This window comes from Neomonachus schauinslandi, chromosome 5 (assembly GCF_002201575.2).
Source record: "Neomonachus schauinslandi chromosome 5, ASM220157v2, whole genome shotgun sequence".
Lineage (NCBI taxonomy): Eukaryota > Metazoa > Chordata > Mammalia > Carnivora > Phocidae > Neomonachus > Neomonachus schauinslandi.
Genome location: NC_058407.1, coordinates 86,829,418 through 86,857,337, shown reverse-complemented (window position 1 = coordinate 86,857,337; position 27,920 = coordinate 86,829,418). Strand labels below are relative to the sequence as shown.

Below are 27,920 nucleotides of genomic sequence, written 5' to 3'. Positions count from 1 at the left end.
AAAATGAACTATTGGGACTTCATCAAGATAAAAAGCTTTTGCACAGCAAAAGGAACAGTCAACAAAACCAAAAGATGACTGACAGAATGGGAGAAGATATTTGCAAATGACATATCAGATAAAGGGCTAGTATCTAAAATCTATAAGGAACTTATCAAACTCAACACCCAAAGAACAAAGAATCCAATCAAGAAATGGGCAGAAGACATGAACAGACATTTTTCCAAAGAAGACATCCAAATGGCCAACAGACACATGAAAAAGTGCTCAACATCGCTCAGCATCAGGGAAATCCAAATCAAAAGCTCAATGAGATACCACCTCACACCAGTCAGAATGGCTAAAATTAACAAGTCAGGAAATGACAGATGTTGGCAGGGTTGTGGAGAAAGGGGAACCCTCCTACACTGTTGGTGGGAATGCAAGCTGGTGCAACCACTCTGGAAAACAGTATGGAGGTTCCTCAAAAAGTTGAAAATAGAGCTACCATATAATCCAGCAATTGCACTACTGGGTATTTACCCCAAAGATACAAATGTAGGGATCCGAAGGGGTACGTGCACCCCGATGTTTATAGCAGTAATGTCCACAATAGCCAAACTATGGAAAGAGCCAAGATATCCATCGACAAACGAATGGATAAAGAAGATGTAGTATAAATATACAATGGAATATTATGCAGCCATCAAAAGGAATGAATCCTTGCCATTTGCAAGGACGTGGATGGAATTGGAGGGTATTATGCTGAGTGAAATAAGTCAATCAGAGAAAGACATGTATCATATGATCTCACTGATATGAGGAATTCTTAATCTCAGGAAACAAACGGAGGGTTGCTGTAGTGGTAGGGGGTGGGAGGGATGGGGTGACTGGGTGATAGACACTGGGGAGGGTATGTGCTATGGTGAGCACTATGAATTGTGTAAGACTGTTGAATCACAGACCTGTACCTCTGAAACAAATAATACATTACATGTTAAGCAAAAAAAGAAGATAGCAGGAAGTGAAAAATGAATGGGGCGGAAATCGGAGGGGGAGATGAACCATGAGAGACGATTGACTCTGAGAAACAAACTGAGAGTTCTAGAGGGGAGGGGCGTGGGGGGATGGGTTAGCCTGGTGATGGTATTAAAGAGGGCACGTACTGAGTGGAGCACTGTGTGTTATACACAAACAATGAATCATGGAACACTACATCAAAAACTAATGATGTAATGTATGGTGATAGAACATAACATTAAAATAAAATAAAATTAAATTAAATTAAATTAATAAAATAAAATAAAATAATAAAATAAAATAAAAAAGAACTAAGAGCAGAGTTTTAGACAATGTTGCTCTTGTTCTATTTCATATTCCTCTACTTCCCCACCTCCCCATTCATGTCTAAATTCACTATATTCTGGCTTGTTATTCTTAGTTACCCGATCCAGTGGTGGTTTTAGTTCTCTTCAGACTAGCTTTTGCAACTTTTGGCACTCTTTCCTATTGGAGAATACTCTTTTCCTCTCATTATCCTTTCTCTGTTTCCTTCCCAGGCTCCCCTTCTGCTAATCCTTCCTGTTGACAGTTCTCAAAAGTTCCATGTACTGCCCATTGTTATTCTCAGTATATATACTCTCCTGGGAAAACTTCTTAAAAAGCCTTGTTGAGATAGAATTCACATACCATACAACCTTCCCTTTTAAAGTGTGCAATTCATTTTTTGGGATTTTTTTTTTTTTAGTTCTTTCAAAGATATGTACAATTACCACCAACATCAATTTTAGAGCGTTTTCATCACTTCAATTAGCAATCCTATATCCTTTAGCTATCACCTCTTATTCTCCCATTTTCCCCAACTCTAAAAAACTGCTAATCTACTTTCTGTCTCTATAGATTCACCTATTCTGCATATTTCATATAGATTAAATCATACAATACTTGGTCTTTTGTGACTGGCTTCTTTCATTTAGTATAATGTTTCACAAAGTTCATCCACATTATAGCATACATCAGTATTCATTCCTTTTTTATTGTTGAATAATATTACATTGGCTGGATATACTACTATACTTTATCCATTCATTAGTTGATATGCATTTAGATTGTTTCTACATTTTGGCTATTGAGAATGGCACTGCTGTGAACATTTGTGTACAAGTTTGTGTGTGGACGTATGTTTTCATTTATCTTGGAGATTATATATATATATATCATTAGAATTGCTAGATCTCATTCATTTCTAAGGTTTTATTCACAATATCTATCCAGGTTCACTTTTTAATCTATCTCTAGTTCGTATATTTCACACTACACACTTCAGACAAATATAGCCACATACCTGCTGAAACTCCCACCTGGATATTCTACAGACAGCTTCAAAGAAAACATATCCCAAACTGAGCTCATCTTTCTCTCCAAATTGCTCTCATCCCCTGAATTATTTGTCTGTTCATGCCCCCACATACACCTACTTGTTTCATTTGCCTCATCCCTCTTTATCCCTATTCATACTCAGTCTGTACTATATCCTGCCAATTTACCTCCCATATGTTTCCCACGTGTATCCTTTCTATTCACCACATCTGCCCTAGTTCAAAAATTCCCTCCTAGGTTACAATAGTTTAGCTGGCTTTCTTGCTTTTAGTTTTGTCATTCTATAATCCAAAATCCATAAGTTTGATCTTCCTAAAACTTAAATTTGAACCTGCCACTCTTCTATTTACACTCTTCAATAACTCAGCACTACCTAGAGAATTAAGGTCACACTCTACAGCATGACTCCCCTCCCACTGTTTCTCTTGCCACTCCTTGTTTGACACTTCAAGCTCCAGCAACTTTGAAAATGTAGTTTCTGACATGCACTGTCCTGTTTTTACCTTATGTGCATTTACAAATACTGTTTCCTGCTTGTGGTGTGCCCTCCCTCTTCCTCTCACCATCCACTGCCTACCCCTCCTCTGACATTATTTGTGTAATTAATATTCATCTTTTAGGATCCATAGGCCCTCCTCTAGGAATCTCTCCCATATGCTCTCCTCTCTTTCCACCCCAAGCAGGGTTAAGTGACCTTCCTTTGCATTCACATAATAACCAGTAAGATTTTTATCAACACATGAACCACATTATACTTCTTTCTCATTGACTTTTTGCCCATTGACTTGTGATTTCTGAAGGCATTGGGTGTTTTATCCCTAACATCTAGCATAGTACCTGAAATATAATATTTGTAAAATCAATGCTATGTATCCATACATTTTATCACTACAATAACCCAACGTACAGATGTTTCTAAACTTTGCACTTTATTGCAATTATTGGAATCCAGATTCTAGAGTGTTTGGTTCTTCCTTTTATCTAAGTGGCCTTCCTCTTAAACTAATTCATACTTACTTACTCACCCAAAGTATTTTACTTTACCGAACATTGTATTAGATGCTTACACTTCATTATCAACAATGTTAGGGGGAGGCAACAGTCTTATTGATACCAGGTCTTTAGAACACAGTACCTTTTGCATCCTAATGTAGCAGATGTTTGTTTTTTGTTTTTGTTTTTGTTTTTTTTCCATCACTCCTGAACTGCCTTATGGATCCCTCTTTTACATTTCCTTCCTTAAGACTCACCACAATTGCCATCCAGTTGGTAGGCATCCTTCCTTACCCTGAAATACCATAGTACTTATGGTCTAACGTTCATGTGCCTCATAATATCCAAATACATCTACAGTCCAGGAGGTAGTTCTTTGAACAAGTTGACAGAATCATGGGGGCCCAAACTGGGCCCATTGGCACCTCTGGGCATGGTTGTGGGTCATGGACACTAGGGACATTCACAGCAGCTTCCTCAAGGAATTCCAAGTCATAAAGTCACAGTAGGAATCATGGTGGTGAAGTGTAAATGGAGAAGGATGAGGAGAGGAAGTGAAGTAAGAGGCATAAATGGAACACAAGAAGTCAATATCCACAGATGTATAAGGAGGTGTGAATTAAAGGACTGGATAATCAGGTCTGAATATTTTCCTGCATCTCAGAGAAAAGAGCCTCATAATTTTTTGTTGTTGTTGTTCTTGAAATCAGGAGTCTATCCTCAATGCTTGAGGCAGGAATGTAATAAATAGATGTTATGGCTCATGCAATGGAGACATTTGAGGAGATCTCCTGGAGCACTCCATTAAAAATACTTTTGAGACCAAAGCAGGCTTGGCTAGGTACAATCATAGAAGGAGAAAACCAGAGTCACATGTTTGCCATTACTGACTTGAAGCACAGCTTCAGGGTGCTATGTATATATATTGTACCATACTTTAATTGTTAATGTATACCTTTTCTCCTTAATTAGACTTTAAGTTCTTTGAAGGTGATGGATACTTTTTATATCTTCCATAATGCATTATATGCAAAAAAATTCTAGAGCAAATATAATAACATATACTTTGTGGGAGCTTCACTTCTGTGAAAAATTACAACAAAAGGCATTTGGGAGAAATTCCAATATTTTCTATCAGTGGGTCAGGAATCAGTAATTTTAGCCTCATAATATATGACATAATGCAGTCTGTATAGGGACTCATTCATATATCAGAAATTAAAAATTCATAAGTGAAATATATCAAAGAATTTATTATATATTTGTGCACAGGGATACTTCTATATTCTCATCCAGTAACTTTAGTTTCCTCATCCACCCTGCTCTTCACTTAAAACCAACATAAAATTGAACTAGTTCATCAGATACTATTTCTAGTATTTTTGTTTCATGTGTTTAAAATATTTGAGCACATAGAGTAACATAACCTGCCAATGCTAGAGCTACCTCTCTCTAAGGAACCAAAATTAATCTTTTTGTCAAGAGGGAAAATTTATTATAATATTGCTTTTTTTTTTTTTAAAGATCTATCCATTCATTTGAGAGAGCGAGAATGAGAGAGAGTACATGAGAGGGGGGAGGGTCAGAGGGGGAAGCAGGCTCCCCGCCGAGCAGGGAGCCCGATGCGGGACTCGATCCCGGGACTACAGGATCATGACCTGAGCCGAAGGCAGCCGCTCAACCAACTGAGCCACCCAGGCGCCCTATAATATTGCTTTTCTATGACTCATTTCTTTTATCATGTTGGAGTATTAAATGGTACAGTATAACAAAAATTATACCAAAAACAAATGTGGCAACAAATTTTAGAGGTTATAAAATTGCTAAAACTTTTTTCTAGTAAATAACCCAAATAGATTCAACCATATTTCAAGCTGTAACTCACACAGTCTACCTTATGTTTCTCGATTTTCTCTGAGATCCCAAACTAACATAGTTCAGCAGAGAAAAATAATTTAGATTTTTTTAATATAAAAAAAATATTATAACTTTAAACATACATATGGGCACTAAAATATCTAGCTCATTTACATGGTTTGAAACTGTATATTAACTTTTTTTTTATTTTACTTGATTCAGATTATCACTGAAACATGGTTTACTAGAAAACACATTCTGCCAAAAAAAAGTGGCCTGAATTCTAGCCCTGTCTATAAATCTGAACTACAGAGCAAGAGCAAAAATACTGTATTTGGTTATACACTTACACAGATCTTTACCAGAAATTTCATGTCTACAAAGTGGTTTACAGCCCTGTAGATTTACTGAAGTAGAAACCATTATAGAGTAACTCTTTTTATTTTCTCAGGTATTTATATGAGAAAAGTGTAATTACCATCTACATTTTTTTTAAAGATTTTATTTATTTATTTGAGAGAGAGAGAATGAGAAAGAGAGCACATGAGAGGGGGGAGGGTCTGAGGGAGAAGCAGACTCCCTGCCGAGCAGGGAGCCCAATGCGGGACTTGATCCCAGGACTCCAGGATCATGACCTGAGCCGAAGGCAGTCGCTTAACCAACTGAGCCACCCAGGCGCCCCTAGCATCTACATTTTTTATCATTTAATAATAGAAAGATATCTTAATACTTAACTGTATAAAGTATATAATTTCAGCATTAAACAACAATGTAATATTTAAATTTATGAAACTTCATATATTGCTATTTTTTCTCATTTTTCCTCAGATAACATTACACATTACTAATTTATGTCACTTATGTAAATAATTGAGGATTTGCTAAATACCATATATATTTAAATACCAAGTCCAAAACCTAATGATTCTTTTTGTTTTTTTAAAGATTTTACTTATTTATGTTAGAGAGAGATAGAGAGCACACAAGTAGCAGGGGGGCAGAAGGAGAGGAAGAGAGAGAATCTCAAGCAGACTCTGCACTAAGCACAGAGCCTGACGTGGGGCTCGATCCTGCGACCCTGAGCCAAAATCAAGAGTCAGACGCTTAACCAGCCACCCAGGTGTCCCAACCCTAATGATTCTTTTAAAAATTATTTTTAAGTAGAAAAGAACACAGAACTAACATAGGAATTTTCCTTTAGTTTCTACAAACTAGGTAGAGAATATTAAATTAATGATGCATTTTGAGGCATTCAATACATGGCAAACCATTTCTTTATTTCAGATTGATTTTCCAGCTACTGAGTGGGAGTATATGAAACTTGATTCTGAAGAGAATAGAAATAACCTTGAAGAACCACCAAAAGAGTGTTTAAAACATATTGCCAGACTTTCACAGAAACAATCTCCCTTACTGTAAGTGACCCAGGTCTTGTGAGTGAATTTTGCCTGCTGTTTTTGATACATGAATTATACTGGAAGTCACATCTGTTGGATGATCAATTAATGTTTAGGAGCTAAATTAATAATTCTGTATGTTTTTTAAAGATTTTTTTTCCCATTGCTTTTAACAACTTTAACTTTAGTCAAAGGACAAATAAAAAGATTGGAAATCATTCAGTTCAGTACAACAAAGCAGAGACGGATTAGATATATATCAGCATTTAACAAGGAAAAACCATTGCTCAACCATCCTTCAACTGAGTAAAAAGTTGTTTTAGTAAATAAGTAAGAGCAAAATTTAATTTTCATGGCAGATTTAAAAAGAATAGATATAAATAATGTTTTAATAGCACTAAGTTAGTGACTAAGGAGTACTTAAATTTTGTCAAACACTAATTCTCTGAAAAATAAAATAAAATCCCAAGAAGAGATATAAGAGAACTAGTGATATTAGTACTTTCTACTTGGTAATATCTAAGCCATAGCTGATTGTGCTCATTAATAGCATGCAAAAGCATAAAACTAAGGAAGTAACTTTTTATGTGTATACTGTAATAAGATATAAAACGTGATAAAGCCTTTCATTCCAAGAATAAGAAATTGTTTAAATATTTTGAACAGGAGAGTCATGTGATCTAAATAATCTTTTTGAGTGGACCCTTGGACCGCAATTGAAGAATGGATTAGAGAGAAATTAAGAATGGAAGCAGTACAGCAAGAAGGTTGATGTGATTTTTTAAGCGAGAGGTCGTGGTGACTAAAACTAGGGTGATGACAATGGACATTGGTAAAAATGGCTGGATTTGGGAGATCTATTTTGGAAATTGAGAAGACATGACTTTATAATTACTAGTAACTAGGGGATAAGCCAAGTGAGAAAGCAAGAAATCAATAGATTGCCTATTTGAAATGATTGAATAGGCAGATGTTAAGAGTCATTTTCTGGAGAAGGAATAAGTTTGGGCCATTTCAGATTGAGACGTTGCGTGTGATCAAGATTTCTGTTTTGGGTAATATTATTGCCCTTATCTCTAATTTCACCTTGTAATACTCTTTTCCTCATTCACTCCATCCAGTGACATCAGTCTCCTTTATATACTTCAAATGTGCTGGTACCTCTCCCATCTCAAGACCTTTTCATTTTGGTGTTCCCTCTACCTGAAATACTCCTTCTTCAATGCTTCACATGACTGAATCACTCATCCTGTAGGTCAGGTCTTCACTGAATTGTGATTTTCTTAAAGAAGCATTCTTTGAGTACCCTACCTAATGAAGTTTTTTCTCTTTACTCTTTGTCTTATTACCTTTTATTATCACACTTAACACACTCTATTATCATCTTGTTTGTTAATGTTTTTTCTTGTCTTCCTCATAAATTTGTAAGAACTGGGAGAGCAAGGAACCCATCTATCTTGTTTATCACTATATTTACAATACTGTACACTGTGCTGATAAATAATACATGTAAAATAAATGTTATAATGAATAAAGTTCTTTCACATAGTATCTGATATAAAAAGTTGCTTAAGGGTTATAAATGATGGACTATTCTCATAGTCCTCATGATACATTTTGATAATCCATTGTTATACTAGACTACTGTCAACTAGGTGAAGCATTTTTTTCTACTACTTACTCAAAAATACAAAACATTACATATAACAAATGTGTCGCATATCAGACTAACATATTTGTAATTTTTTTTAAATATGAAAAAGGTGCCATACTTTGAAATTTTAAGTATATTCATTTTTTTAAAAGATTTTATTTATTTATTTATTTGTTAGAGAGAGAGAGAGAGAATGAGAGCAAGAACACAAGCAAGGAGAGTGGCAGGCAGAGGGAGAAGCAGGCTCCCCATGGAGCAAGGAGCCCAATGCAGGACTCAATCCCAGGACCCTAGGATCAGACCTGAGCCGAAGGCAGATGCTTAACCGAGCCACCCAGGCATCCCATGAAATTTTAAGTATATTCAAACAAACAAGATCAAAAGCAACAAATAATGACTGTAACTTCCTTTATATATTAGGAGTTTATGTTTTTAAGTTTATCCCACTGAATTCCAACTTGTTTTAGACCTCAGTTTCTATTTAAATGAATAATTTATACATAAAACAAGTGACATTTTCCTCTGTTTCATTTACTCAAATACAATTATTAAGCTCAGTACAGTAGAATTTCATTCTGATTGTGAAAAAGATGAACAGGCTTCAATGTGATAAAATTTGTGTTCGAATCAGATTAATTTCAAAAAAAGAATCAGATTAACTTGTTTCAAAATACCACATTTTGTCATTTATATAGTGACAATTATTCCTTCTTTCAAATTTATCTAACCAGAGTCAGGAAATTCAGACTCAATGAAATTCAATGAAAATGTACCTATAATATTTGTAAAAATTTTAAAAATATAGATTCTTGATGACAGCTAAGAGTGTTTCTAATATGAAAAAGATTCCAGAACAAAAGATAGAAAAAGTTGTTTTGAAAGAAATTACTGCTTCCACTTCTAGCTATGAAAGGCACCTATTACTAGACTAATTCTCCTGACTTAAAGGAATATGAGACAAGAAAAATACATATGAAACAAATGTTTTCAGAAATTGTATGGGGCTTGAGGTGCGCTCATGAATAAAGTGTTTTTCAGCCTGGAGGCACTTTCTACATCATGGCTCTGGGAGGTATAATCAAAGAAGTGGTCTTGCTGAGATTAAAAAAAAAAGTGGGCAGAGATCAGAGTTTAATGATGCTGAAGCAGCTGGAATTTCTACAGCATAATAGTAGAGAAGGATAGGAGCTACAGAAATACATATCTGAGTACTTAGCTACTCATGAGCAGGTAGAGATTTTGTAAGCCTGCAAAAGAGCCATCACAGGGAAATGTGAAATGAATGTAGATTCCACAGGTTGCACAGTGCTGGAAGACAGAGAAATATTGACCAATAAGAATGAAAAAAGATTCCAGAACACCCCAAGCATTCAACAAAGAAACCAGAAAGATGCATATTAAGAGTAAGTGTTCTCTAGCCCAAGATGAAAGACTATGCGAGGCCCAACCTATCATTAAAACAAGTCTCAAAAGGCTAAAGTTGATCTGCTAGTGCTTAAACTGCCTATTAAAAAAAATCAAAACATTTAACACTGAAAAGATGGCAAAATGCAGACAATGTAGCATTTTAAATATTTAATGTACAATCAATAATTGCTAGACATAGAAGGACTCAGGAATATGTAACCAGAGCCCAGGATAGGAGGAAGCAGTTAACAGAGACAAATCCAAATATTTTTAAACTAGCAGCTAATGATTTAAATACAACTATTAAAAAGACATCTATGGATTTAAAAAAAAAAAAAAAAGTGTATATGAGTGAACAAATGAAGTCTCAGTAAATAAAATTGTAAATTTAAAAGCTGAAAAACAATATCTAAATTTTCTAAAAATCACTGGAAAGGCTTAATAGATTGCATAATAAAGAAATAACAGTGAGCTTGAAGAAAGGGCGATAGAAAATAAGCCATGTTGAAGTACAGAAAAAAAGAATCCTAAAAATAGTGATAGATCCTTGTAACCTATCAGACAATACTGACAATATGTGTATTGGACACACAGGAGTGGAAAGAAAGATCTAGGCCAAAAATAAAATTAAAAAAAATAAGTGATAATAGTCAAAATTTTACAAATTTTTTTGAACTTCTACCCACAGATATAAGAAACCAAGCACACAGACACACCCACACATCCATATTATAGTCAAATTTCTAAAACTAAACATAAAGATAAAAATTCTTAAAGCAAAAGAGAAAATAAACAAATCCCTACAGGGGAACAACTATCATATTAACTGCAGATTTCTTATCAGAAATAATGGGAGCCAAAAGACAGTAGACTATTATCTTACATCTAGAAAGGGAAAAAGAAAATCTATCAACTTTGAATTCTATAACCAGTAAAATTATATTTCAAAAATGAAGGTGGAATAAAAATATTTCCAATTAAACACAGCTGAATTTGTTTATGATCAGCTTATCTGTACTGTAAGAAATCTTAAAGGAAATACTACCAGCTGAAAGAAAAGGATAAATAGATGAAACTCAATATATAAGAATAAATGAAAAGCACTACAAAGGGAAAATAGGTGGGAAAGAAAATTACTTTTACTTACACACTTAATAATTTCTTTAAAAAATAATTAACTATATAAGGCAAAAATAATTACAATGTACTGCTGGGTTTGTACTATATGAAAATAAAATGTATAACAACTATAATAAGAATGAGAAATGGAAGAATGAAAGCATACTGTTTTAAGGTTCTCATACATAAGGCGAATTAATATTAATATTTATATTAATTCACTGTTGGCTGTGATGTGCTAAAGATAATATTGCAATCTCTAGAGAACTACACCACCCAAATTTTAGGTGCACATTTACAGAACAAGAGGAATACAAAAATGAAATACAAGAAAATAATTCAAAAGATGACAGGAAAAAAAGGGAAAAGGGACAAAGAAATGATTTGAAATTATATCCATACTATGTTAAATATAAATGGAATAAAAACTCTAATTAAAAACAGAAACTGTCACCTACCTTACAAAAGCAACATACAACTTTATGCTACTTACAGGCCTATATTTAAATATAAGGATTCAGCTAGATTAAAACTTTAAAAATGGAAAAAGATACATAAGAAAAATTATATCATCTTGATAGATTTGGGGAAAAAGACAATTGACAAAATTCAACACTCATTCATAATAAAAACTCACAAAACTAGGAATAGAATGGAACTTTCTCAACCTTAAAATCCCGAGTTAAATCTAGATCTATGGAAAAATCTAGAGTTAACATCATATTAAATGGTGCAAGAATGAATGCTTTCCCCCTACAATTGGAAAGCAAGGATATCTATCTAAATATTTCTCTTCAGTGTTGTATTGGAAGTCCTAGCCAGTGCACTATTGTAAGAAAAAGAAATTAAATGTGTCAAACTGGGAAAGAAGGAAATAAAACTTCCTCTATTTTCAGATATGATTATTGTAAAATCATAGCATTTGGCATCAATGTACAAAATGCAATTGTATTTCAGTGAAAAACAGAAAATAAATTTTGTTTTAAAATTCAATTTACAGGGGCACCTGGGTGGCTCAGTCAGTCAGGTGTCCCACTCTTGATTTCGGCTCAGGTCATGACTTCAGGGTCATGAGATCAAGTCTCTTGATGGGCTCTCCACTCAGCAGGGAATTTGTTTGTCTCCCTCTTCCTCTGCCCCTCGCCCTACTCAATCTCTCTCTCTCTCTCAAATAAATAAATAAATCTTTAGGACATTGGGGAGGGTATGTGTTGTGGTGAGTGCTGTGTATTGTGTAAGACTGATGAATCACAAACCTGTACCCCTGAAACAAATAATACATTATTTGTTAATAATAAAAAAATAAATAAAATAAATAAAAATAAAATAAAATTCAATTAACTATCAAAACCTCTACATTAAAAAGTATAAAACTTTGCTAAGAGAAATTAAAGAAAACCTCAATAAATGGAAGGTTATAGCATGTCATTGATTAGAATACTCCCTATTGTTAAGATGACAACTCTAATTCTCCCCAAATTAGTCATATAGATACCACTACGCACCCATTAGAATGGATAATATCTTAAAATGGGCAAAATCAAGTGTTAGCAAGAATGTGGTACAACCAGCACCATCATACTCTGCACATAATAGTGTAAAATTTTACAACCACTTCAGAAAATATTTTGACAGTTTCTTCAAAAGGTAAACAAACACCTGATGTAAAAAACCCAGTCATCCCCCTCCCAGGAACTTCCTAGGAGAAATGAAAAAGTACATCCTTACAAACACTTGCATACAAGTGTTTACAGCAGCTTTACTCATAATATCCCCAAACAGGAACTTCAAATGTCCATCAGATAGGAGAATGGATAAGCAAACTGTGGTGTATTCATACAAAGGAATAATGCTCATTAGTTAAAATGTATGGACTATTGATATACTCAACAATATGGATAATTTTAAAACATACTGAGTGACAGAAGCTATAAATAAAAGTATTTACTCTATGATTCCATTTATGTGAAGTTCTAAAATAGGTAATATTAATCCTGAGTGAAAGAAATCCTGCCAGTGCTTACCTCTGTTTGCATGAGAAAACTTGTATCTTGAAAGGAGTATGGTTTTTATTCAGAATATGCATTTGTTAAAATTTATTGAAATGAATGTGTGCATTCCTTTTGATGTAAAGTGTGCTTCACTAAAAGAAAGTAAAAGAAAAATATCTTGTTCAATACTGGGGAGAAAGGAATTTAATCAGAACAAAATAATTTGGTTTAGTCATAATTTGATAATTTTGTAACAGAATTTTTTCTTCTAAGGACTTTCTGGTGGGGAAGGTAGTGACAAAATAGGACAGGAGCCCAAATATACTTCAAAAATCTCTATAATCCAACCCTTTCATTTTGTAGATGAAGGTGGCTTTTAAAAATGTAGAGAAATATTAACCTTTAAAATATTTTAATATTTCTTACTATCCTTCTTAGAAGTTTTAGCTAATTTAAGCTGAGCAACACTGTCAGTTTGGAGGAGACAGTGTTCAAAAGCTGTCATTGTCATGTGAGAAATGCTGTCCTCCAGTTGAACTGTGGTTCTGAATGCTTCTGCTGGAGTGTGATCAAAACATGATAAACTGTCAGCAAGTCAATGGCCCTAGTCCTAGATTTCGATCTTCTGTTTGGAACCATTCTCCAGGGGGAAACACTTGGGCATTTAAAGAAATCCTATTCACTGGCATTCTAACTCCAAACTTCCAGCTAAATATGAGAATTTAAAGCCCAAATCCAGGGATGAATTGAAATCTTTGTTTTTGAAGTTTAGTGCAGAGTTTTCTGAACTCTCATGAAACTTGCTTTGAGATGAAGGAATATCATTTTTTAAATATGTCATTGCTTCACAGGCACACTTGGGTCTAAATTAACTTGTAAAGAAAGTAAGAGAGTAAATTTTCGATTACCTCTGTTCTAAGTAGTACATGTGGCAGGATTCAGATAAAACTTCCTCTGCCCTAAAGGAGACAGAGATTTTGTTAACCAAAATGACATTTTTGTCATTATTATGACAAAATGAGAGGGAGGAAAAATAAATGTGAATTATCTGAACTGAACTCTATTTTATTTTTCCATAAAAGAAGGAAGTTAGTAGGAAATAAGCTAATAAAATAACCTATCAAATTGTCCCAAGAAGATAAGGGACATGTTTTCCAAAGTAAACTAAAATGAAATTCAAAGAACTGAGTAAGATTTTATACTATAACATTTGTTAGTGTAGCAAACTCCAATAAATTACAGTTTCCAATCTGGTTTTGCAGACTCTCTGAGGAAAAGAGAAGATACTTATGGTTTTATCGCTTCTACTGCAATAATGAAAACTGCTCCCTTCCTTTGGTCCTGGGTAGTGCCCCTGGATGGGATGAAAGAACTGTTTCAGAAATACATACCATTTTGAGAAGATGGAAATTTTCTTGCCCTTTGGAGGCACTTGGACTTCTGACTGCTAGGTAAGAATTGCATAACAAGCATGATATTACAGATGAGAAAAATTTGAAGAGAAAAAAATAGGACTCTATGATTAATTCAATAGCTATTCTGGTTGTTCCCAATTTCAATAGCTATAGATATTAAATTTAGAAAAATGTAAACTATGAATATAAATTTTAAACAGATCTAAGCTATAATTCAGTCTTCTGTACTAAACTGGAAGTATAATTAATGGTCTTAGTTTCTTAAATGAAGAGTTAATTACTCTTACAGAAATAACAAAACAAATAGGGAAAAATAAAATTCTCTACTCTTTACCCCTCTCAAAAGAAAAAAGTCCTTAATAATTGGGACCATATCTTTTATACAAAATGCCCCACTTACAGTAGATGTACAATAAATATGCCAATGATAACAGTAAGAAAAAAAAGGGAAAAAGTTATCCCTTATATATTCTCCAGAACTTCTCACAGAATAAAATACACAGGGATGCAGTTGGAGGTGGAGTAATGATGTCTTCTCATAGTTAGACACGGGGAAACATGTGGGAATAAGTGTGGAAGCTGGCTCTGGTTTGGGGAAACAGCTCTTCCTTGGCTTCTATTTTATATTAAAAGCCAAGAAGAGCTATTTTAAATCAGTCTTGATAAGCATCAGTTCACTGATGCCATGAAGAAAGTCTGCAGTCTCTCAATCAGAGAAGAATTCTGGAGCCCAGTTTAATTCTGAATTCTCTCTCAAGGTTCTGACAGAAGGGAAATGTGGGGGAGAGAGTGACACAAAGGACTTTTCAAACTGATTTACTTAGGTTTATGTTAAAATTAGTGTACTTTCCAAAACTTCTGGGATAGAAAAGGAGGTGAAAGTTTTCTTTTTCTACCACAATGAGATACCACTTCGCACTCATTAGGATGACTATAATCAAAAAGACAAATAAGTATTGCCAGGATGTGAAGAAATTACAAAACTCACGCATTGCTGGTGGGAATGTACAATGATGCAACCACTTTGGAAAATAATTTTCAGTTCCTTAAATATAAAACATTGAGTTACTGTATGACCAACAATTCCACTCTTAAGTATATACCCAAGATAAAATACATGTTCGATCAAAAACTCATGCATGAATATTCAGAGAAGCAATATTTATAATAGCCAAAAAGGAGAAACAACCCAAATGACCATCAACTAATGAATGGATAAATAAAATGTGGTCTATCCATACAATGTAATATTATTCAGTAATAAAAAGGAATGAGTAATAATACATGTTACAACATGAGTAAACCTTGAAAACATTATGCTGAATGAAAGAAGCCAGTCACAAAAGATTGTATGATTCCATTTATAAGAAATGTCCCAAATTGGCAAATCTATAGATACAAAAAGTAGATTAGTGGTTGCCTAGGTCTAGGGAAGGTTGATTGCTAATGGTATGAAGTTTCTTTTTGTAGTTATAGTTACACAACTCTGGGAACATGGTAAATACCATTGAATTGTACACTTTAAATTGTATGGCATTTGAATTATGTCTCAAAAAAGCTATTTAATCTTAAAGGAATAGTTATAAAGGTAAAAAATAGAGGTATGAATAATATTTCTTTTTTTTTCTATTTTTTTATTATGTTATGTTAATCACCATACATTACATCATTGGTTTTTTTCTAGTTTTTTTTTATTATTATGTTATGTTAATCACCATATGTTACATCATTAGTTTTTTTTTTAAAGATTTTATTTATTTATTTGACAGAGAGAAACACAGCGAGAGAGGGAACACAAGCAGAGGGAGTAGGAGAGGGAGAAGCAGGCTCTCCGCTGAGCAGGGAGCCCGATGCAGGGCTCGATCACAGGACCCTGAGATCATGACCTGAGCCGAAGGCAGACACTTAACGACTGAGCCACCCAGGCGCCCCAACATCATTAGTTTTTGATGTAGTGTTCCATGATTCATTGTTTGCATATAACACCCAGTGCTCCATGCAGAACGTGCCCTTTTTAATACCCATCACCAGGCTAACCCATCCCCCCATGCCCCTCCCCTCTAGAACCCTCAGTTTGTTTCTCAGAGTCCAGAGTCTCTCATGGTTCGTCTCCCCCTCCGATTTCACCCCCTTCATTTTTCCCTTCCTACTATCTTCTTCTTTTTTTTTTTTACATATAATGTATTATTTGTTTCAGAGGTATAGGTCTGTGATTCAAGTCTTACACAATTCACAGCACTCAGCATAATACATACCCTCCCCAATGTCTATCACCCAGCCGCTCCATCCCTCCCACCCCCCACCACTCCAGCAACCCTCAGTTTGCTTCCTGAGATTAAGAATTCCTCATATCAGTGAGGTCATATGATACATGTCTTTCTCTGATTGACTTATTTCGCTCAGCATACCCTCCAGTTCCATCCACATCATTGCAAATGGCAAGATTTCATTCCTTTTGATGGCTGCATAATATTCCATTGTGTGTGTGTGTGTGTGTGTGTGTGTGTATACACATACCACATCTTCTTTATCCATTCATCTGTCGAAGGACATCTTGGCTCTTTCCATAGTTTGGCTATTGTGGACATTGCTGCTATAAACATCTGGGTGCCGTACCCCTTCGGATCCCTACATTTGTATCGTTGGGGTAAATACCCAGTAGTGCAATTGCTGGGTCATATGGTAGCTCTATTTTCAACTTTTTGAGGAACCTCCATACTGTTTTCCAGAGTGGCTGCACCAGCTTGCATTCCTATCAACAGTGTAGGAGGGTTCCCCTTTCTCCGCATCCCCACCAACATCTATTGTTTCCCGACTTGTTAATTTTAGCCATTCTGACTGGTGTGAGGTGGTATCTCATTGAGGTTTTGATTTGGATTTCCCTGATGCCGAGCGATGTTGAGCACTTTTTCATGTGTCTATTGGTCATTTGAATGTCTTCTTTGGAAAAATGTCTGTTCATGTCTTCTGCCCATTTCTTGATTGGATCATTTGTTCTTTGGGTGTTGAGTTTAATAAGTTCTTTATAGAATTTGGATATCTCTATAATGTTTCTAAAACCTAATTTTTTCACTAGATGATATAACATCTTTCTAGTTTCTAAAGCATAAACTGGCTTTATGGAGGGGAATTATTATTGTTTTACTAAGATATTCCTTGGTCTATTTTAAAGATATTTAAATGTGTCAACTAATACTTTTTATAAAGTTTATGGGATATTTCTTAGAAAAATCTTTTTTGAATACCAAGTTTTTAAAGGTTATAAAAAGTTTTTGATCTTTTTTCAGAGGTAAATAGGTTGTTGCTCTCACATAACAAGAACCTGGAATTCCCAGCAAACAGATTTCATTATATATAATGCATATACCAGAAACATGCAGATCACACATGAATATACTTTCAGTCAACATAAGCAGTAGGCATTTACTCAAGGGGTAAATCAGTAATGAGCCAAACCTTCATACATGTGCAAATGTACAATTAACAGCAGATTATTTTAGATCCTAAGTGTCCTTCGAATATTAAAAATGAGCTAGGAGACTGCTTCTGCGACAGCCATGTGAAAGCTGTATCTTGCAATTTTCATGTAGAAGTGGCTTCATATCACATCTCATGCACCTAGCATTGCACAGCCAAGGACCATGTTGAACATCATGCCAAAGACCGTGAGTTCTGCAATTCCAATACCAACAAATTCTGATGACCTGAAGCTTAACTCTGATTATGGTCTCAATTTCATCAATACAATGTCTGTGTCCTAGAAGCTCCTTCAGGCATATGGGTTGGACCTGTTCAGACCTTTTGTTTCACAGCACTGAAATGTTGAGTGGAAAGTACTGAGAGTCCTATTTCCCTTTTCCCTATCTGTAAGGTAATAGTTATAATAAGCCTCTTCATACGTGGTCTGAGCATGTCATATGACTACACCCTTGCCTATCAAGACAAATACTCCAATGGTTATTCAGCAGCAATTATCACCAGTAGGCAGGTGAAAAAGCTGAGCACACATTAAAACTGCCTCATAGCTTCCTAACACCGGAAGAAGTCCATGGCTATTAGTGCTCCTGCTCCAACCAGCACAGAGAGCCCCAGGTAGATATACTGCGATGACTCATCCTCTGATAATAAATCCTTCATGGTGCCTCCAAACCAAAACCATAGTCCAAAAGCAATGACAGCTGACCGGGTCAGCCAAAAGAGCAGGTTGAAGCCAAGTAGTAGGTACTTGATGCACCCCGAACACCTGCAGAGGCGCCCCACGAGGCCCACGCTCTATTGGGATCCTGAGTCCCCAACCCTGCACTCGAGCTCAGAGTTGGGGCACCCTCTTATAAAAATCTTTGTCAGAATAAAGCCTATAATACTGCTTAGTTTTCTTGCTTGTAAAATGAAAGGACTCACTAGATGGACTTCAATATTCTCTGATCCCTGATAAGTAAGCATAATTCTGTTTATAGTGAGCCTTCTCTACCTAAATAGATGCTGAAAATCTATTTGACACAAAATGTTTTAAATATAAAGATCAAATTATTACTTAGTGACCCTTAGTACTATCTAATTTTAATAGTCACAATAACCCTATGAGGCAAATACTATTATTATTCCAATTGTACCTGTGAGGAAGCTGAAGCTTACAGAGATTAAGTTGCCCAATGGAACGCTAGTAAGTTGAGGAGCTCAGGTTAAATCCAGAGATTTAGAGCTTGAGGTCTTAACTGCAATGCTTACAGCCTTTCTACATAAATACTCTAGGCTATTTACATATTAAATTTGTAAGTAAAACTATCTTAAAATGGTCTTTTTATAGTAAATAGCAGTACTGAACTATCTAATCATGCTTGGATGTTTCTACTTCGCTGTGTAATTTTTTTTTCTGAACAATCAGATTTTTAGAAATTATAGGGACTGGTTTCAAAGTAGAGTGCTGTTTATTAAGCATCATTCAGGAAACTTAGCAGAAATTTGATTTATTTGAACATTGGACAGTTCCCTATCATGCACCAAAGAAGGTCACTGGGAAGGTTAAAATATTTCCATTGCACTCATTCTATGACTCCCACTCTCTTTAACTGAACTACTAAAAAACTTGAGGACAAGCTGTTTCCAAAAGTGAACCTTTCAACTTCTCTAAATTCAAAAGCTGACTTTTCTGAGAACAAACAGTTTGTGCTTGTTAAGTGAGTTGTCAGAGTGAGGTCTTCAGAAATCTGTATTTTTTTCTCCTTTGAATAGTCTATTTTTCCAACGGTTTAACCTCTTGAGAACTGGTGTGCTCCATTTCTAGCTCAGAGAATTTTAATATTGCTGTTTATTTAATCCAACCTAAAGATTCACCACCTCCTTTCGGTTTATTTTAGACATGTTGAGATTTAATTTACCTAGTGTGGGGCATGGGGTGTTAATATTTCCACTACTGAATGCCAGCAGTGTGCTCACTGGGTACTGATATTTCCATTAAAGAAGGCAGTGCTGTCAGAATACCAGAGACCAAGGGCTAAGGTCTGTGGTTCCTGGCAGATGGTTGCTATTTTCTTGAACTCTGATGCGCAGGCATAACTATTCAACTGCTAATAGCAAGCAGAAATTACCCAAGGAATTAAAAGACAGTTCAAGGAAAGTATTCATTTAAAAATAGCAACTCTGAACTGGCATCAGAGCACTACATCAGAAGCTTAAATAAAAATTTGACAAGGTACTAGAACTTGCCATCCTACATGATGTAAAATTATTATTTTGCAGGAAGAAGAACAATGCTTAACAGGCAGTACCTTAGCTTCCAAAATCAGTTTCCTTGGAAAAATGTTTCAAAAACATGTTTGCATGAAACCGCTGTATCTTTTATTGTAGAGATTAATTTACACTAAAGACATTCCTTTTTTTTAAGTTTCTACAACTTTTTTTTTAGACTTTATTTATGTATTTGACAGAGAGAGACAGCAAGAGAGGGAACACAAGCAGGCGGAGTCGGGGTGGGGGGGGAGGGGAGAAACAGGGGGAGGGGGTAGGGAGAAGGAGGCCTCCCGCGGAGCAGGGATCCCGATGAGGGGCTGAATCCCAGGACCCTGGGATCGAGCCCCGCATCGGGCTCCCTGCTCTGCGGGAAGCCTGCTTCTCTCTCTCTCACTCCCCCTGCTTGTGTTCCCTCTCTCACTGTCTCTCTGTCAAATAAATAAAAAATCTTTAAAAAAAAAAAGACATTCTTGACTAGCATTATAAGTAGGTAGCATGGAATATGGAAAAGGAGACAGTTATAACTTTCACATTAGACTAATTAAGTGATGGATGATGGTGTATCTTTCCCATTTATATATTGAGCACAAATATGTGTATGTGGAAATTCACATGCAATGAATCAAAGAGACTGAATAATAAGTCATAGTGACTATCTCTAAAAAACAATTTCAAGAAAAAGACTAATGCTAAAGATCACCCCACAATATATTCCATACTATAACCAAAGTATTAAGTGCTATATGTGCCCAAAGGAGAGGGAGACAGATTCTTTCTGAGAAGGTAAGGAAATCTTCACAAAGGAATTGAATTCTGAGTTGAAATATTCATAGTAATTTCCTGAGTGGAGAAAAGAGGAAATGGCATTTCAAGAAGAAAGACTAGCATGTGCATAGTTATAGAGGTTCAGAGAATAGTGAGTAATTTAATATCATAATAGAAGGGAACTGTACTGTGAGACAAGACTGAAAAGGATAGGTCAGTTTAGGATGTTTTAGGTCTCATGAGCCAGGTAGTTACTATGGACTCATTTCTGCAGCCCATGGAATTTTATTAAGAATGGGAGTCATACTATCAGATTTATGTTATACAAGAATAATGCTGACATCATTGTGAAGGATGGACTAAAGAAAGAAAATGAGAGGAAGGATTTTAGATAGATGTCAGGTATTGAAATAGTCTGTTTGAAAAATGGTCTGGGCCTGAAAATAGTAGAGATCCACAGAGCAGATCTGAGAAACATTTCAGAGGAAACTTAAGAAAAGAGAAGAGATAAGGAAGACTTTGAGCTTTCCGTTTTGGGTAAATGATAGAAAACTATATCATTAATCAAAACAAGGTTTATAGAAGAAAGAGAAAATTTGGGTGATGTAAGATAGAGAGTTCTATTTTGGAATGTTGCATAATTAAAAACCTGTGGGGCATCCAGAAGGAGAAGACCAGTATGCAGTTTTATATTCAGACCTGAAGCCTAGTAGAGAAACCAAAGCTTGAAAAATAATATGTGAATTATTGGCTTGAAGGTAGTAACTGAAGCCATAGAAGTAGAGGTACTGTGTGTATATATGTAGAGGAAGTCAGAAAGGGGCATAAGATGGAACCCTGGAGAGTAGCAACATTTTAAGAGCAGTATAGAGCAAAAAAAGCCAGGAAAGGCAATAGGAAGAGTGACCAAGAGGTCAGAGGAGATGGAGAAAGGAGTGGTAATTTAGAATTCATAAAAAAGGCTTTCAAAAGGGGCGCCTGGGTGGCTCAGTTGGTTAAGTGTCGGACTCTTGGTTTCAGCTCAGATCATGATCTCAGGGTCCTGAGACGGAACCCTGTGTTAGGCTCTGTTCTCAGTGTGGAGTCTGCTTGAGATTCTCTCTCTCTGCCCCTTCCCCTGCACTCTCTCTCACACACACTCTCTCTCTCTTTCTTAAATAAATACATTTTTTTAAAAAGGTTTTCAAAGGTTTTGGAGAGGTATTAAGTAGAATTAAGTCTAAAAACAAATCAATGGATTGAGACTAGAGCAGTCACTGATGGTATTCATGAGACAATTATAACAATGCAGTAAAGTTGGATGCCATATTTCAAGATCCTAAAGAGGAAATAGAGAGAAATAAATTAAATAAATTGTGACTCTTGAAATAGGATTGATGGTAAAGGCTTTGAGGTTTGGGGTTGGTATGCTTGTTCAAATAAAAAAACTTCAAACATGTTTACAAATTGACATGAAGAATGATGCACGAAGGGAAGATCAGAAAGTAGAGGGATGTTGAAGTGGTGCAATGAGAAGGTTTTAACGGCCAATAGCCTGGAACAAAAGTACAAATGGGAATTTTATCCAAGGAAAGGAAGAGAGTAACTTCTTCATCTCAGGTGGGAGGCAAGGAAAATTATGAATACAGTTATAGATAAATATGAATATGGGGAAGAGAAAAATGTGGAAGTTTCAATATTGTCGATGAAGGAAGAGTCAATACTCTTCTAATATACTGAGAATGAGAAATGTAGACTAGCATAAACCCAAAGGTGTATATCTTGTCTTTGTGCACTTTTAGAGAGTTTTTGGAGTTGCTTCCAAATTTCACAGTTGACAGCATAAGTTTTGAAATCAGACATATCTGACTCTTCCATTTATTACTTGAATGACCTTGGACAAACTTCCTTATCTATAAAATGGGGGGTAATAACATTATGTGTCTTATAGGATAAAGTACTTACAAGAGTATTCAATAAAATTCTGCCTATTATCTTTATCATTATTATCCTCTTCATCATAATTATATTAAGAGTTTAGAGTTTTCAGATTTTTTTAATGCCAAACTATAAAAATTGATAAATTAATAATTTTATTTCAATTAAGCTTAAATAAGTTAAATTCACTTGTTAAAATGTATATGATAAATATTTCACAATTGAATAATGACATAGCTTGCAAAGCACTTTCGTAATATATTATATGATTTTTTCTATAAAACAATCTCTTTAATATTATTACCAACATTTACAATTTCCCCCATTTTACTGATCCCCATTTTACAGATGAAGAAACTGAAACCCAATTTGTCTATTCATTTACTCAATGATTATTTACTGATGGCTTACTCATGTAAGGCACTTCATTTGGCACTAGAACTAGCATAATGCACAAAATTGCATCTTTTAAAGATCATTCTGGCTTCTGAGTGAAGCATAAATTTGGTGAGAGAAGCAAAAGTAAATGAGGGACAGTTAGGAAGCTATAGAAGTAGTCTAAGCGTCAGAGGATAGGAAATAAGCCTTAGAAGTGTGGTAGTGGTAATGAAATAAAATGAACAGAATCAGAACATTTAAAAGTGACAGGATTGAATGAGGAAGGACAGTGAAAAAGGAGGGTGTCAAAGATAACTTCTAGGTTTCTGTATAAATGCAAGTGAGTGGAAAATAGAAACATTCACTAAGATGGATACTCTGAGTAATAAATAGATTTTAGAAGAAGAACCCTGCCATTCAGGTTGGGATAGGCTGGCTTTGACGTGTGCTTGAGATGGCTGGTGATGGTTCAAGGAAGAAATCTAAGCTAGAGATCCCAATTTGGAAATCATCCACAGAAAGATGGGAATTAAGTTAAGGGTATAGATAAATTTGCTTAGAGAGAAAGTGTAAGATGGGAAAAGAAGACCCTTCATATCTAAACTCAAAACCCCTTATTATTTTTCATAATGTCATGCTGCTTTTGCATGTAATGTTGAATCCATCCAAACACAAAATTTCTGGGGCACCTGGGTGGCTCAGTTGGTTAGGCATCTGCCTTCAGCTCAGGTCATGATCCCAGGGTCCTGAGATCGAGCCTCTCATTGGGCTCCCTGCTTGGCGGGAAGTCTGCTTTTCCCTCTCCCTCTGCCCCTTCCCCCTGCTCATGCTCTCTCTCTCTCAAATAAATAAATAAAATCTTTAAAAAAAACCCACAGAATTTCTATGTGGTGCTTCCAGTATACCACTTGCTTTATGTGGTGCCTTTCTAAGCTCGCCTGTATGTAAAATCAAGTGTAATCATATAGAAGAACAAAATCAGTAACTTTAACTCTAAGTCTAATTAATACCATAAATATATAGTTAATTCTCAATTTCTATATGCAAATCCATGGGCTTTCCATCAAGAAATATCTCTGCACAATTCCTAATGTCTCTGTGGATCATTCTTATTCCTACTGGGCTATGACTGGACCAATGTCCTAGTCCAATTAGACAAATTATATTACTCACTATTATGTCTCTATTGGTCATTTAGAATGTCATAAAATAAATAATACATTCAAGCTCATTTTGTGGATTTCATATAAGTCTATATGATAATATTTAGGCAAAAGAGAAAAAGGCCTTCCTAGAAGTACTACAGAAAGCCTGTTGGCTTAGTATTCTGGATATTTGGATTCTAGTTTCAGTGCCACCAACAGATGGCCTTGGGCAAACAGCTCAAACTCTCTGACTTCTAGTTTTTTCATCTGTATAATCAGGAGATTGATCCAGGTCTCCAAGTTTCCTTGAGTTCTAATATTCTGTAATCATGTGAAAATCCTTGAAGGAACATGAATTATTCAGTGGGTAGAGGTTTACAATCATCTTAAAGAATCCTTATTCCCCACTTCCCCTAGAATAAAATTTCTTCTGTCATATCTGATCATTTTTAGTACTAGAAAAATAGCAAATATATTCGTATTGACATTTTTCTTCCAAGTTGATGCTGAGTGTGTCATCAGACTCAAAACCTGCTGGAGAAACAGTTCTGCACTTCTGATAGTTTTCTAATTCTAATCTGACATTGGGGCTTTTAACTATGAATAGCCTCATGGCATTCTGCATGAATTCTTACTGTGTATTCCGAAGTCTGACATTTCTCTTACACTTAAATTTGATTTCAAATTTCTTTGCTTTTCATTTTACCCAAAGTTGCTTTTTTTAAGGGTTGACATTTGTTACATTGCATTTGGCTTTTACCCATCACTTCAAAGTTTTTTGAGTAAGATATTGACCCTGTATCATTTTTCAAACTAGAAAAAGAAGAACAAAAGAGAAAAACGATGATATGGGGAGAAAATAAGAAAGGAATAGAAATGACAAAAAAAACAAGTCAAGTGGAAGAAGTTGACATGTGTATTTTTCTGTTGAAATTTCACTCCATGATGCCACTGGCCCTGTTGAAGGTTGTCTGGATCCTTGGTGATGTTCCTTTCACCCTCTGAGAAGAGTTGTCAATGATTGAGGGGAGAGAAGAGGAATGATGATCCCCAAATTTGAGCATTGGTCATGTGATTTCAAAGCCAGTTTGTCATTCAGGGAAAAGATAAGTTGATGGCTGCTGTCTTCAAAACAGACCACAGGTGCAGATTCCTTAATATATGGCCCCACAACAATAACACATGCCAAACTACATTCTCAAAACTAGGTTTGCAGTCCCCACGATGCTAATAGGGGTGTTGCAAGGTCAAGACTATTTCCATAATAACTCTAATATGTCACTTGCCTCTGTCACATGTATTCACTTATGCATGTAGAGTGTTTTCAGACATGCAGTATTGCATCAGATTTAATACAGAAAGAGATAGGGGAATCTAGTTGTCTTCTATTAAGCCAGACATTACAGATACTTGTAAAAATCTAAAAAAGTATCATTCTTCTCTCTAAATATTTTCTTTGTTTTTGAAAGTATAGCTGTTTTTCATAGGAATATATTGTTTATGTTAACATGTAATGGGGTAATTGATGTTATCTTAAATGAATTGATAAATATTTCTTAAATGTCCTGGGTTTGTTTCTAATACGGCAATTCTTGATAGATATAACTCACATAAAGAAAAATTCTTTGGAATCTTCCATAATTTTTAAGAGTGTTGAAAGGGTCTTAAGACCAAAAATAGGAGAACCTCTGTTGCACAGCAACTTAAACACTGGGCAGTTCCTACTTCTACATTCAGCTAAAGAGTTATCTAAATACTTGATGCTCTTCCTTTCCTGCCCAGGTAAGGATTACTATTCCATCTTAATCCTCTGCTTAACCATAAATTTTGTGTTTACACTGTTGGCAAAATACAGAGCTGATATTTCACTAAAGTTCCTTTGAAAATGTTTATCTTGAAATTGCTTTCATTTTACTTAATTTTTTCACCTTTGCGTTTTTTAGCCACATGTCTTTAGTTTCCTTTTATTAACTTTTACAACTCTAGTCTTCAAGGAGCAGTTTTTTCTCTGTGTCTAAATGAACTCATTGGACAAAGAACTATAGGCAATTTTTAAATATTTCCTTAACAATTATTGTGCAGAGTTATATTTATCTTAGCTGTGGTATTATGTCCTTTTACAGATACCAAAGACTCCATTGTTAGCTCAAATTAGAGGAAACTAAGGCCTGAATAGATAGAATCACTGCTCATGAAACTCATATAAAACTGAATAGTAAGCCAGTGTGATGTTTTGCTTTTGACCAAAATTGGTTTTGCTCTCTATTCAGACATGCTTGGAAAGTAAATTAAATAACCTAAAGTTACTTAAATGGACAATTAAAATGATGAATAACCTTAAAGAAGTGATTATTTCACATGAACTCTTGTTACACTTAATTTAAAAAATTCATAATAAATAAAAATTCCTCACCTTACATGATCTTCTCTCCAACAAGTCATAGAATTTTACTGACCTTGCATCTTTTTAATATCTCAAATCCGATAGAGTGCCATTTATTACATTATAAATGATTTATTTTCTGAATGATTATAAGAAAGCTTCTTACAAATTTAAGTAAATGAGGTCCTCGTTAATATCAGTCTAATGAATCTTCTAATGATACTTTCATTTCTTCCCCAGACTCAAGGTATAATGCCCATGCCTCTAGTAATTAGTAGTCCCAAGGTTAGCAGAATCACTAGAGAGTGGCTCCTGGTTTATTATTGGCAGGAATTATATGTATTTTTCAAGCAAGTCAGGTCACTGGAAAGTACAATAACCTGGCTTGTGGAAAATTTGAAATAGGTTGCAGTCCCTTCTGCCACATATAGCATTTCAGTCTGTAAATATCCCACGACATTCAGAAAATATGGGTACACTCACCTCATTGAGGAATGCGTTACTGAGCATGAAATGCCAATAACTATATCCCAAGAGAATGTTTAAACAATTTCAGACAACATCACAGGGAAGAAATGCCAAGAGTTGTGGAACGTATTTGTCCATTGATCTTTGCCTGAGTTCAGGGCCCTGGAAAGGTATTAAGCAGAAATTCTCCAGAGGCAGAGATCCCTATTTGGACCTATTATGCTAAAAGAATATTTTAAGTCAACCAAAAAAAATATAATACTTGTTCTTTTACACAATGATGTTTATTCTTAAAGGAACATATGATTTGGAGCTTTTTTCTAGTGCTGGTAATGAACTTGCACTTATTCATATATATTCATAATTAGTTAAATGAGCCTTACTTTTTAAAATCATTATATTTTAGTAACCCATGAAACTTTCATATAGAAAGTTGGAAAAACTTTAAAAATTAAGCTTAAGAAAGAAAACTAAAATCATCCATGAAATTTCCATTCAGATATTTAGTATTAATATTTTTAATGTTCTCATCTTTTTGTCAAGCTTATGGAAAAATATGCACATTTTTAAATGGCATTATACTGCATATATTTTTCATTATATTTTCATATCACTAAATATTCTTTTAATATTTTTCAACTACATGTATTCTATTATATGGTCATAGCTTATTTAACTTTTATTTTAGACATTTATGTAATATCCAATTACATATATCCTCACATATATCTCTGATTATCTTCTTAGGATAAATTCCCAAAAGTAGATCATTAGATCAAGGAATAATCAAATTTAAAAAATTTTTTTAAAATACATGTTGCTATATATTGCCATTATGTATGAAGGGACACTTTTCCCAGGAGCTTCACTAACACTGCCAACATCTCTCTTAATGTGGCCAACTCTTCCTAAAATAATCAAATGAAAGTTATATTTGGATATG

At 34.9% G+C, this 27,920-nt stretch overlaps 1 protein-coding gene and 1 pseudogene across 1 annotated transcript in view; one reads left to right on the top strand and one right to left on the bottom strand.

The window, feature by feature from the left end:
• Positions 1–27,920, top strand: part of PIK3C2G (phosphatidylinositol-4-phosphate 3-kinase catalytic subunit type 2 gamma) — a 384,724-nt gene that overhangs the window by 139,996 nt on the left and 216,808 nt on the right. The window contains exons 15-16 of the mRNA XM_021690398.2: positions 6,493–6,623; positions 14,039–14,227. Coding sequence (XP_021546073.1) covers positions 6,493–6,623; positions 14,039–14,227 — 320 coding nt within the window. The remainder of the gene's footprint in view (positions 1–6,492; positions 6,624–14,038; positions 14,228–27,920) is intronic.
• Positions 17,790–26,997, bottom strand: LOC110580734 (annotated as a pseudogene).